Source organism: Engystomops pustulosus, chromosome 9 (assembly GCF_040894005.1).
Source record: "Engystomops pustulosus chromosome 9, aEngPut4.maternal, whole genome shotgun sequence".
In the NCBI taxonomy this organism is placed as follows: Eukaryota; Metazoa; Chordata; class Amphibia; order Anura; family Leptodactylidae; genus Engystomops; species Engystomops pustulosus.
The window spans coordinates 9,453,778-9,466,116 of NC_092419.1; the positions used below are offsets into that span (position 1 = coordinate 9,453,778).

The following is a 12,339-nucleotide window of genomic DNA, read 5'->3' on the forward strand; positions in this document are numbered from 1 at the left end:
TCATTTCAGCGCTTCTTGCTCACCTCCTTTGGTTCCTCTCTGCCACCCATTGGTTTGAAGCCTGAGTCCATTTAGGGTATGTCGCCATGCCACTCTCTAGCCTGCCACTGCTGCCACTGCCTTTGCATGCCGTCCCCTATAGTGTCAGGGTCAATTATTGGATGTTTTAGATGCTATCTAGCCTCCTTCGGTCACTCTGTCATGGCCATGCTGTTGCCCATAATTTTGGCATAATGGTACGATTAAGCAGCCTCAGAGGCATCCATGCATGCTGCCCCTGCTGTTTCCAGTCCATTTCCGTGGTGTTTCCATCCTTTTCTGAGGTTCCCAGGTGTTTGGCCAAGCTTCCCTGTGCAGAGCCTTGGTCCCCTTGAAAAATGCTCGAGTCTCCCATTGACTTCAAAGGGGCTTGTTATTCGAGACGAGCACTCGAGCATCGGGAAAAGTTCGTCTCGCATAACGAGCACCCGAGCATTTTAGTGATCGCTTATCTCTATCCATTACCCTTCAGCAATAACTTCTCAAGTCACAAGACTGCAAGAGGGAGGGAGCGCGTTTATTAGCTGTATGATAATGTGGCTTCCCCGCAGATAAGGGATCACGCACATCTGTTTGGCAGGGGTGTAAATAAGAAGGAATTATATGCGGCTGTGCACTGAGACCCTCCAGGATCACTGAGAAGAAGGCTGTAAGTGGTGCATGTATCTGCTATACGCATGATTGAATTCCGGAATTTGGGGGAAAGCTTTCATGAGATTAATCTGCCTTGTTGGCTGTGGGGTGAAATGTGTGGGCAAATGGTAATCGTTTTGGTATCTGGTTTATATATTGTGGCTGATTATTGTTCTTAATTTCTTCTGTATGACTCCCTTTGTGGTATTTAAACTGTCAAGTGCTGCCCCTGTTTACACAACCTCAGGTTCGCTAATGGTTAATAAAATCCACTCAATTCTTTGAGTAACCTCAAAGAAATCACACCAAAACAGAATTATGGTATAGCAGCTAGGCTGCTTCCATGCGACACTAGATGGGAGACGGGGGACGGTGTCGTCGGACGATCCGACTGATTCGGACTGAGCGCGAGATTTAACATTCAGATTGTGTTGTTAGCCCAAGCACATGCACCGGGAAGACGAAGGTGAACTCCGGGGACCTGAGCGGGGAAGCGACACATGCAGGATATCTGGGGCACGATCTTAGTGAATCGCTGCAGAGTGCATTGTCAATTGTCCAGTTGACCCTATAGCTAGGACTCATTCCTGGCTGACCGGACACAGGAACGTCCACACTACACAAATTAGGTAACATCCATTTCAAAATAAAACAATATATTGTCATCTTCCTCCTTATTTCTATTTACATGACCAGAAGGACCTACCCTACTTCGGAGGTTGTATAAAAGAACAGTCCTGAGATAAGCAGCATTACTTCTAGAGGAGATACCAAGAGAGAACATGCTTCTAGCTACAGCCCTTCTCTGTGTCGTACTATGTCTGTTCTGGACAATATGGTGGAATGGGAAACTTAAGGCTCGACAACATCTTCCCCCAGGTCCTCCACCACTACCGGTGGTCGGTAACATGCTCCAATTAAATTCTTCGGAACTTCTACTTTCACTAAAGCAGGTAAATAACACAGTATAATAGTACATAAGGTTGGAAAAAGACACAGATCCATCCAATTAGGTCACACAAATGTTTTTTTATCCATAACCAGTGAGACATCCAGGCCGCTCATGGACATGTGCAAAGTATCAGCCATAACAACTTCCTGCGGCAGAGTGCTACAGCTTTGTTGTTTTTACAGTCGGGGTTATAACAGTACAGGCCGTCCCCAGGTTACATACAAGATAGGTTCTGTAGGTTTGTTCTTAAGTTGAATTTGTATGTAAGTCGGAACTGTATACTTTATAATTGTAACCCCCAGAATCTTTTTTTTGGTCATAAAAACAAGAATTAACAATAAATCTTCATTACAGACGCCTGTGATAACTGTTACAGCTGTTTATTATAGCCTAGGACTAAAGTACAGTAAACATCCAGAGGTCCGTTCGTAACTAGGGGTCGTCTGTAAGTCGGGTGTTCTTAAATAGGGGACGGCCTGTATTGTAAAGTAGATGACGCAGTAGATATTCCAGTGTTATAGCATAGGTAAGGGGACAGCGTTCCCTCCTATGCCAGTGACATCGGAGCCGGAGCGCGCAGTAAGGCGTCCTGGCGCAGGTGGCGCAGTGACGTCACACACTGTGACGCCTGCCCCAGACCCTCTGACCTCTCGAAAGCGGAGGAAGTTGATCAACGCCAGAGAAGGCAAGTTAAGTTTCTCTATTTTACTGGAAACTGTAAATGTAGTTAATGTAGTTAATGATACATGGTTAATGCTGGGGGGGACTGTACATGGTTAATGCTGGGAGGGGACTGTACATGGTTAATGCTGGGGGGGACTGTACATGGTTAATGCTGGGTGGGGACTGTACATGGTTAATGCTGTGGGGGGACTGTACATGGTTAATGCTGGGGGGGACTGTACATGGTTAATGCTGGGAGGGGACTGTACATGGTTAATGCTGGGGGGGACTGTACATGGTTAATGCTGGGAGGGGACTGTACATGGTTAATGCTGGGGGGGACTGTACATGGTTAATGCTGGGGGGGACTGTACATGGTTAATGCTGGGGGGGACTGTACATGGTTAATGCTGTGGGGGGACTGTACATGGTTAATGCTGGGGGGGACTGTACATGGTTAATGCTGGGTGGGGACTGTACATGGTTAATGCTGTGGGGGGACTGTACATGGTTAATGCTGGGGGGGACTGTACATGGTTAATGCTGGGAGGGGACTGTACATGGTTAATGCTGGGGGGGACTGTACATGGTTAATGCTGGGGGGGACTGTACATGGTTAATGCTGGGGGGGACTGTACATGGTTAATGCTGCGGGGGGACTGTACATGGTTAATGCTGGGGGGGACTGTACATGGTTAATGCTGGGTGGGGACTGTACATGGTTAATGCTGGGGGGGGACTGTACATGGTTAATGCTGGGGGGGACTGTACATGGTTAATGCTGGGGGGGACTGTACATGGTTAATGCTGGGGGGGACTGTACATGGTTAATGCTGTGGGGGACTGTACATGGTTAATGCTGGGGGGGACTGTACATGGTTAATGCTGGGTGGGGACTGTACATGGTTAATGCTGGGGGGGGACTGTACATGGTTAATGCTGGGGGGGGGACTGTACATGGTTAATGCTGTGGGGGGACTGTACATGGTTAATGCTGGGGGGGACTGTACATGGTTAATGCTGGGGGGGACTGTACATGGTTAATGCTGGGAGGGGACTGTACATGGTTAATGCTGGGGGGGACTGTACATGGTTAATGCTGTGGGGGGATTGTACATGGCTAATGCTGGGGGGGACTGTACATGGTTAATGCTGGGGGGGACTGTACATGGTTGATGCTGGGGGGGACTGTACATGGTTAATGCTGGGGGGGACTGTACATGGTTAATGCTGGGGAGGGGGGACTGTACATGGTTAATGCTTGGGGGGGGACTGTACATGGTTAATGCTGGGGGGGACTGTACATGGTTAATGCTGGGAGGGGACTGTACATGGTTAATGCTGGGGGGGACTGTACATGGTTAATGCTGGGGGGGACTGTACATGGTTAATGCTGGGGGGGACTGTACATGGTTAATGCTGGTGGGGACTGTACATGGTTAATGCTGGGAGGGGACTGTACATGGTTAATGCTGGGGGGACTGTACATGGTTAATGCTGGGGGGGGTTGTACATGGTTAATGCTGGGAGGGGACTGTACATGGTTAATTCTGGGGGGGACTGTACATGGTTAATGCTGGGTGGGGACTGTACATGGTTAATGCTGGGGGGGACTGTACATGGTTAATGCTGGGGGGGGGGGGGTTGTACATGGTTAATGCTGGGAGGGGACTGTACATGGTTAATGCTGGGGGGGACTGTACATGGTTAATGCTGGGGGGGACTGTACATGGTTAATGCTGGGAGGGGACTGTACATGGTTAATGCTGGGGGGGATTGTACATGGTTAATGCTGGGGGGGACTGTACATGGTTAATGCTGGGGGCTACTGTACATGGTTAATGCTGGGGGGGGCTGTAAATGGTTAATGTTGTGGGGGATTGTAAATGGTTAATGCTGGGGGGGTATTGTAAATGGTTAATGCTGGGGGGGACTGTACATAGTTTTTATAGAAGGCTGTATATAGTAATTACTGGGATCTGTATATAAAGGTTGCTGGGGTAGCTGTATATAGTAGTTGCTGGGGGAGCTGTATACAGTGATTGTGGGGGGAGCTGTATATAGTGATTGCTGGGGAGCTGTAAGCAGTGATTGCTGGGGGAGCTGTATATAGTTATTGTTAGGGGGTTGTATATAGTGATTGCTGGGAGAGCTGTATATAGTGATAGCTGGGGGAGCTGTATACAGTGATTGCTGGGGGAGCTGTATATAGTGATTGCTGGGGGAGCTGTATACAGTGATTGCTGGAGGAGCTGTATATAGTGGTTGCTGGGGGGAGCTGTATATAGTTATTGTTAGGGGGTTGTATATAGTGATTGCTGGGAGAGCTGTATATGGTTATTGTTAGGGGGTTGTATATAGTGATTGCTTGGGGAGCTGTATACAGCGATTGCTGGGGGAGCTGTATACAGTGATTGCTGGGGAGCTGTATACAGTGATTGCTGGGGAGCTGTATACAGTGATTGCTGGGGGAACTGTATATAGTGATTGCTGGGGGAGCTGTATATAGTTGCTGGGGGGAGCTGTATATAGTTACTGAGGGAGCAGTATATAGTGATTGCTGGAGAAGCTGTACATAGTGATTGCTGGGGGAGCTGTATATAGTGATTGCTGGGGAGCTGTATATAGTGATTGCTGGGGGAGCTGTATATAGTGATTGCTGGGAGAGCTGTATATAGTGATTGCTGGGGAGCTGTATATAATGATTGCTGGAGGAGCTGTATATAGTGATTGCTGGGGGAGCTGTATATAATGATTACTGGGAGCTGTATACAGTGATTGCTGGGGGAGCTGTATATAGTGATTGCTGGAGGAGCTGTATATAGTGATTTCTGGGAGCTGTATACAGTGATTGCTGGGGGGGCTGTATATAGTGATTGCTGGGGGAGCTGTATATAGTGATTGCTGGGAGAGCTGTATATAGTGATTGCTGGGGGAGCTGTATATAGTGATTGCTGGGAGAGCTGTATATAGTGATTGCTGGGGAGCTGTATATAGTGATTGCTGGGAGAGCTGTATACAGTGATTGCTGGGGGGAGCTGTATATAGTGATTGCTGGGGGAGCTGTATATAGTGATTGCTGGGGGGGAGCTGTATATAGTGATTGCTGGGGGAGCTGTATATAGTGATTGCTGGGGGGGAGCTGTATATAGTGATTGCTGGGGGAGCTGTATATAGTGGTTGCTGGGGGAGCTGTATATAATGATTGCTGGGGGAGCTGTATACAATGATTGCGATGGGAGCAGTATATAGCGATTGCTGGGAGAGCTGTATATAGTGATTGCTGGGGCAGCTGTATACAGCGATTGCTGGGGGAGCTGTATACAATGATTGTGATGGGAGCTGTATACAGTGATTGCTGGGGGAGCTGTATGTAGTGATTGCTGGGGGAGCTGTATATAGTGATTGCTGGGGGAGCTGTATACAGTGATTGCTGGGGGAGCTGTATATAGTGATTGCTGGGGGAGCTGTATATATTGATTGCTGGGGGAGCTGTATACAGTGATTGCTGGGGGAGCTGTATACAGTGATTGCTGGAGGAGCTGTATATAGTGGTTGCTGGGGGAGCTGTATATGGTTGCTGGGGGGAACTGTATGTAGTGATTGCTGGGGGAACTGTATATAGTGATTGCTAGGAGAGCTGTATACAGCGGTTGCTGGGGGAGCTGTATATAGTGATTGCTGGGGAGCTGTATACAGTGATTGCTGGGGGAACAGTATATAGTGATTACTAGGGAAGCTGTATATAGTTGCTGGGGGAGCTGTATATAGTTGCTGGGGAGAGCTGTATATAGTTGCTGGGGGGAGCTGTATATAGTTGCTGGGGAGAGCTGTATATAGTTGCTGGGGGGAGCTGTATATAGTTGCTGAGGGAGCTGTATATAGTGATTGCTGGGAGAGCTGTATATAATGATTGCTGGGGGAGCTGTATATAGTGATAGCTGGGGGAGCTGTATATAGTGATTGCTGGGGGAGCTGTATATAGTGATAGCTGGGGGAGCTGTATATAGTGATTGCTGGGGGAGCTGTATATAGTGATAGTTAGGGGAGCTGTATATAATGATTGCTGGGGGAGCTGTATATAGTGATAGCTGGGGGAGCTGTATATAGTGATTGCTGGGGGAGCTGTATATAGTGATAGCTAGGGGAGCTTTATACAGTGATTGCTGGGGGGAGCTGTATACAGTGATTGCAGGGGGGGCTGTATACAGTGATTGCTGGGGGGAGCTGTATATAGCGATTGCTGGGGGAGCTGTATACAGTGATTACTGGGCACTGTATATAGTGATTGCTGAGGGGACTGTATATAGTGATTGCTGAGGGGAGCTGTATATAGTTATTGCTGGGGGGGTGCTGTATATAGTGATAGTTGGAGGAGCTGTATATAGAGATTGCTGGAGGAGCTGTATATAGTGGTTGCTGGAGGAGCTGTATATAGTGGTTGCTGGGGGGAGCTGTATACAGTGATTGCTGGGGGAGCTGTATATAGTGATTGCTGGGGGGAGCTGTATATAGTGATTGCTGGGGGAGCTGTATATAGTGATTGCTGGGGAGAGCTGTATACAGCGATTGCTGGGGGAACTGTATAAAGTGATTTCTGAGGGGTTATATACAGTGATTGCTGGGGAGCTGTATACAATGATTGCTGGAGGAGCTGTATATAGTGATTGCTGGGGGAGCTGTATATAGTGGTTGCTGGGGGGAGCTGTATATAGTGATTGCTGGGGGAGCTGTATATAGTGGTTGCTGGGGGAGCTGTATATAATGATTACTGGGAGCTGTATACAGTGATTGCTGGGGGGAGCTGTATATAATGATTGCTGGGGGAGCTGTATATAGTGATTGCTGGAGGAGCTGTATATAGTGATTGCTGGAGGAGCTGTATATAGTGATTGCTGGAGGAGATGTATATAGTGATTGCTGGAGGATCTGTATATAGTGATTGCTGGGGGAGCTGTATATAGTGATTGCTTGGGGAGCTGTATATAGTGATTGCTGGGAGAGCTGTATATAGTTGGTGGGGGGAGCTGTATATAGTGATTGCTGGGGGAGCTGTATATAGTTGCTGGGGGGAGCTGTATATAGTGATTGCTGGGGGAGCTGTATACAGTGATTGCTGGAGGAGCTGTATATAGTGATTGCTGGAGGAGCTGTATATAGTGATTGCTGGGGGAGCTGTATATAGTGATTGCTGGGGGAGCTGTATACAATGATTGCGATGGGAGCTGTATATAGCGATTGCTGGGAGAGCTGTATATAGTGATTGCTGGGGGAGCTGTATGTAGTGATTGCTGGGGGAGCTGTATATAGTGATTGCTGGGGGAGCTGTATATAGTGATTGCTGGGGGAGCTGTATACAGTGATTGCTGGGGGAGCTGTATATAGTGATTGCTGGGGGAGCTGTATATATTGATTGCTGGGGGAGCTGTATATAGTGATTGCTGGGAGAGCTGTATATAGTGATTGCTGGGGGAGCTGTATATAGTGATTGCTGGGGGAGCTGTATATAGTGGTTGCTGGGGGAGCTGTATATGGTTGTTGGGGGGAACTGTATGTAGTGATTGCTGGGGGAACTGTATATAGTGATTGCTAGGAGAGCTGTATACAGCGGTTGCTGGGGGAGCTGTATATAGTGATTGCTGGGGAGCTGTATACAGTGATTGCTGGGGGAACTGTATATAGTGATTACTAGGGAAGCTGTATATAGTTGCTGGGGGAGCTGTATATAGTTGCTGGGGAGAGCTGTATATAGTTGCTGGGGGGAGCTGTATATAGTTGCTGGGGAGAGCTGTATATAGTTGCTGGGGGGAGCTGTATATAGTTGCTGAGGGAGCTGTATATAGTGATTGCTGGGAGAGCTGTATATAATGATTGCTGGGGGAGCTGTAAATAGTGATAGCTGGGGGAGCTGTATATAGTGATTGCTGGGGGAGCTGTATATAGTGATAGCTGGGGGAGCTGTATATAGTGATTGCTGGGGGAGCTGTATATAGTGATAGCTAGGGGAGCTGTATATAATGATTGCTGGGGGAGCTGTATATAGTGATAGCTGGGGGAGCTGTATATAGTGATAGCTAGGGGAGCTTTATACAGTGATTGCTGGGGGGAGCTGTATACAGTGATTGCTGGGGGAGCTGTATATAATGATTGCTTGGGGGGAGCTGTATATAGCGATTGCTGGGGGAGCTGTATACAGTGATTACTGGGCACTGTATATAGTGATTGCTGAGGGGACTGTATATAGTGATTGCTGAGGGGAGCTGTATATAGTTATTGCTGGGGGGGAGCTGTATATAGTGATAGTTGGAGCAGCTGTATATAGTGATTGCTGGAGGAGCTGTATATAGTGGTTGCTGGAGGAGCTGTATATAGTGGTTGCTGGGGGGAGTTGTATACAGTGATTGCTGGGGGAGCTGTATATAGTGATTGCTGGGGGGAGCTGTATATAGTGATTGCTGGGGGAGCTGTATATAGTGATTGCTGGGGGAGCTGTATATAGTGATTGCTGGGGGAGCTGTATACAGCGATTGCTGGGGGAACTGTATATAGTGATTTCTGAGGGGTTATATACAGTGATTGCTGGGGAGCTGTATACAATGATTGCTGGAGGAGCTGTATATAGTGATTGCTGGGGGAGCTGTATATAGTGGTTGCTGGGGGGAGCTGTATATAGTGATTGCTGGGGGAGCTGTATATAGTGGTTGCTGGGGGAGCTGTATATAATGATTACTGGGAGCTGTATACAGTGATTGCTGGGGGGAGCTGTATATAATGATTGCTGGGGGAGCTGTATATAGTGATTGCTGGAGGAGCTGTATATAGTGATTGCTGGAGGAGCTGTATATAGTGATTGCTGGAGGAGCTGTATATAGTGATTGCTGGAGGATCTGTATATAGTGATTGCTGGGGGAGCTGTATATAGTGATTGCTGGGGAAACTGTATATAGTGATTGCTGGGGGAACTGTATATAGTTGCTGGGGGAGCTGTATATAGTTGCTGGGGGAGCTGTATATAGTTGCTGAGGGAGCTGTATACAGTGATTGCTGGGAGAGCTGTATATAGTGATTGCTGGGGGAGCTGTATACAGTGATTGCTGGGGGGAGCTGTATATAATGATTGCTGGGGAAGCTGTATATATTGATTGCTGGGGGAGCTGTATATAGTTGCTGAGGGAGCTGTATACAGTGATTGCTGGGAGAGCTGTATATAGTGATTGCAGGGGGAGCTGTATATATTGATTGCTGGAGGAGCTGTATATAGTGATTTCTGAGGGGCTGTATACAGTAATTGCTGGGGGAGCTGTATACAGTGATTGCTGGGGGAGCTGTATATAGTGATTGCTGGGGGAGCTGTATATAGTTATTGCTGGGGGAGCTGTATACAGCGATTGCTGGGGGAGCTGTATATAGTGATTGCTGGGGGAGCTGTATACAGTGATTGCTGGGGGAGCTGTATATGGTGATTGCTGGGGGAGCTGTATATAATGATTGCTGGGGGAGCTGTATACAGTGATTGCTGGGGGAGCTGTATATGGTGATTGCTGGGGGAGCTGTATATAATGATTGCTGGGGGAGCTGTATATAGTGATTGCTGGAGGAGCTGTATATAGTAGTTTCTGTGGGGAGCTGTATACAGTGATTGCTGGGGGAGCTGTATATAGTGATTGCTGGGGGAGCTGTATATAATGATTGCTGGAGGAGCTGTATATAGTGATTGCTGGAGGAGCTGTATACAGTGATTGCTGGGGGAGCTGTATATAGTGATAGCTGGGGGAGCTGTATACAGTGATTGCTGGGGGTAGCTGTATATAGTGATTGCTGGGGGAGCTGTATATAGTGATTGCTGGGGGAGCTGTATACAGCGATTGCTGGGGGAGCTGTATATAGTGATTGCTGGGGGAGCTGTATACAGTGATTGCTGGGGGAGCTGTATATGGTGATTGCTGGGGGAGCTGTATATAATGATTGCTGGGGGAGCTGTATACAGTGATTGCTGGAGGAGCTGTATATGGTGATTGCTGGGGGAGCTGTATATAATGATTGCTGGGGGAGCTGTATATAGTGATTGCTGGAGGAGCTGTATATAGTAGTTTCTGTGGGGAGCTGTTTACAGTGATTGCTGGGGGAGCTGTATATAGTGATTGCTGGGGGAGCTGTATATAATGATTGCTGGAGGAGCTGTATATAGTGATTGCTGGAGGAGCTGTATACAGTGATTGCTGGGGGAGCTGTATATAGTGATAGCTGGGGGAGCTGTATACAGTGATTGCTGGGGGTAGCTGTATATAGTGATTGCTGGGGGAGCTGTATATAGTGGTTGCTGGGGGGAGCTGTATATAGTGATTGCTGGGGGAGCTGTATATAGTGGTTGCTGGGGGAGCTGTATATAATGATTACTGGGAGCTGTATACAGTGATTGCTGGGGGGAGCTGTATATAATGATTGCTGGGGGAGCTGTATATAGTGATTGCTGGAGGAGCTGTATATAGTGATTGCTGGAGGAGCTGTATATAGTGATTGCTGGAGGAGCTGTATATAGTGATTGCTGGAGGATCTGTATATAGTGATTGCTGGGGGAGCTGTATATAGTGATTGCTGGGGGAGCTGTATATAGTGGTTGCTGGGGGGAGCTATAAATAGTGATTGCTGGGGGAGCTGTATTTAGAGATAGCTTGGGGAGCTGTATACAGTGATTGCTGGGGGAACTGTATATAGTTGCTGGGGGAGCTGTATATAGTTGCTGGGGGGAGCTGCATATAGTTGCTGAGGGAGCTGTATACAGTGATTGCTGGGAGAGCTGTATACAGTGATTGCTGGGGGGAGCTGTATACAGTGATTGCAGGGGGGGCTGTATACAGTGATTGCTGGGGGGAGCTGTATATAATGATTGCTTGGGGGGAGCTGTATACAGTGATTGCTGGAGGAGCTGTATATAGTGATTGCTGGGGGAGCTTTATGTAATGATAGCTGGGGGAGCTGTATACAGTGATTGCTGGGGAGCTGTATACAATGATTGCTGGAGGAGCTGTATATAGTGATTGCTGGGGGAGCTGTATATAATGATTACTGGGAGCTGTATACAGTGATTGCTGGGGGAGCTGTATATAGTGATTGCTGGGGGAGCTGTATATAGTGATTGCTGGGGGAGCTGTATATAGTGATTGCTGGGGGAGCAGTATACAGTGATTGCTGGGGGGAGCTGTATACAGTGGTTGCTGGGGGAGCTGTATATAATGATTGCTGGGGGAGCTGTATACAGTGGTTGCTGGGGGAGCTGTATACAGTGATTGCTGGGGGAGCTGTATATAATGAATGCTGGGGGAGCTGTATATAGTGATTGCTGGAGGAGCTGTATATAATGATTGCTGGGGGAGCTGTATTTAGAGATAGCTTGGGGAGATGTATACATTGATTGCTGGGGGAACTGTATATAGTGATTGCTGGGGGAACTGTATATAGTTGCTGGGGGAGCTGTATATAGTTGCTGGGGGAGCTGTATATAGTTGCTGAGGGAGCTGTATACAGTGATTGCTGGGAGAGCTGTATATAGTGATTGCTGGGGGAGCTGTATACAGTGATTGCTGGGGGGAGCTGTATATAATGATTGCTGGGGAAGCTGTATATATTGATTGCTGGGGGAGCTGTATATAGTTGCTGAGGGAGCTGTATACAGTGATTGCTGGGAGAGCTGTATATAGTGATTGCAGGGGGAGCTGTATATATTGATTGCTGGAGGAGCTGTATATAGTGATTTCTGAGGGGCTGTATACAGTAATTGCTGGGGGAGCTGTATACAGTGATTGCTGGGGGAGCTGTATATAGTGATTGCTGGGGGAGCTGTATATAGTGATTGCTGGGGGAGCTGTATACAGCGATTGCTGGGGGAGCTGTATATAGTGATTGCTGGGGGAGCTGTATACAGTGATTGCTGGGGGAGCTGTATATGGTGATTGCTGGGGGAGCTGTATATAATGATTGCTGGGGGAGCTGTATACAGTGATTGCTGGGGGAGCTGTATATGGTGATTGCTGGGGGAGCTGTATATAATGATT

The 12,339-nt window shown here is 47.8% G+C and overlaps 1 protein-coding gene across 1 annotated transcript in view; it reads left to right on the forward strand.

The window, feature by feature from the left end:
• Positions 1–1,374: 1,374 nt before the first annotated feature.
• The window catches only part of LOC140077604 (cytochrome P450 2B1-like), a 43,546-nt gene continuing 32,581 nt past the window's right edge, over positions 1,375–12,339 (forward strand). The window contains exon 1 of the mRNA XM_072124893.1: positions 1,375–1,625. Coding sequence (XP_071980994.1) covers positions 1,455–1,625 — 171 coding nt within the window. The 5' untranslated portion in view covers positions 1,375–1,454. The remainder of the gene's footprint in view (positions 1,626–12,339) is intronic.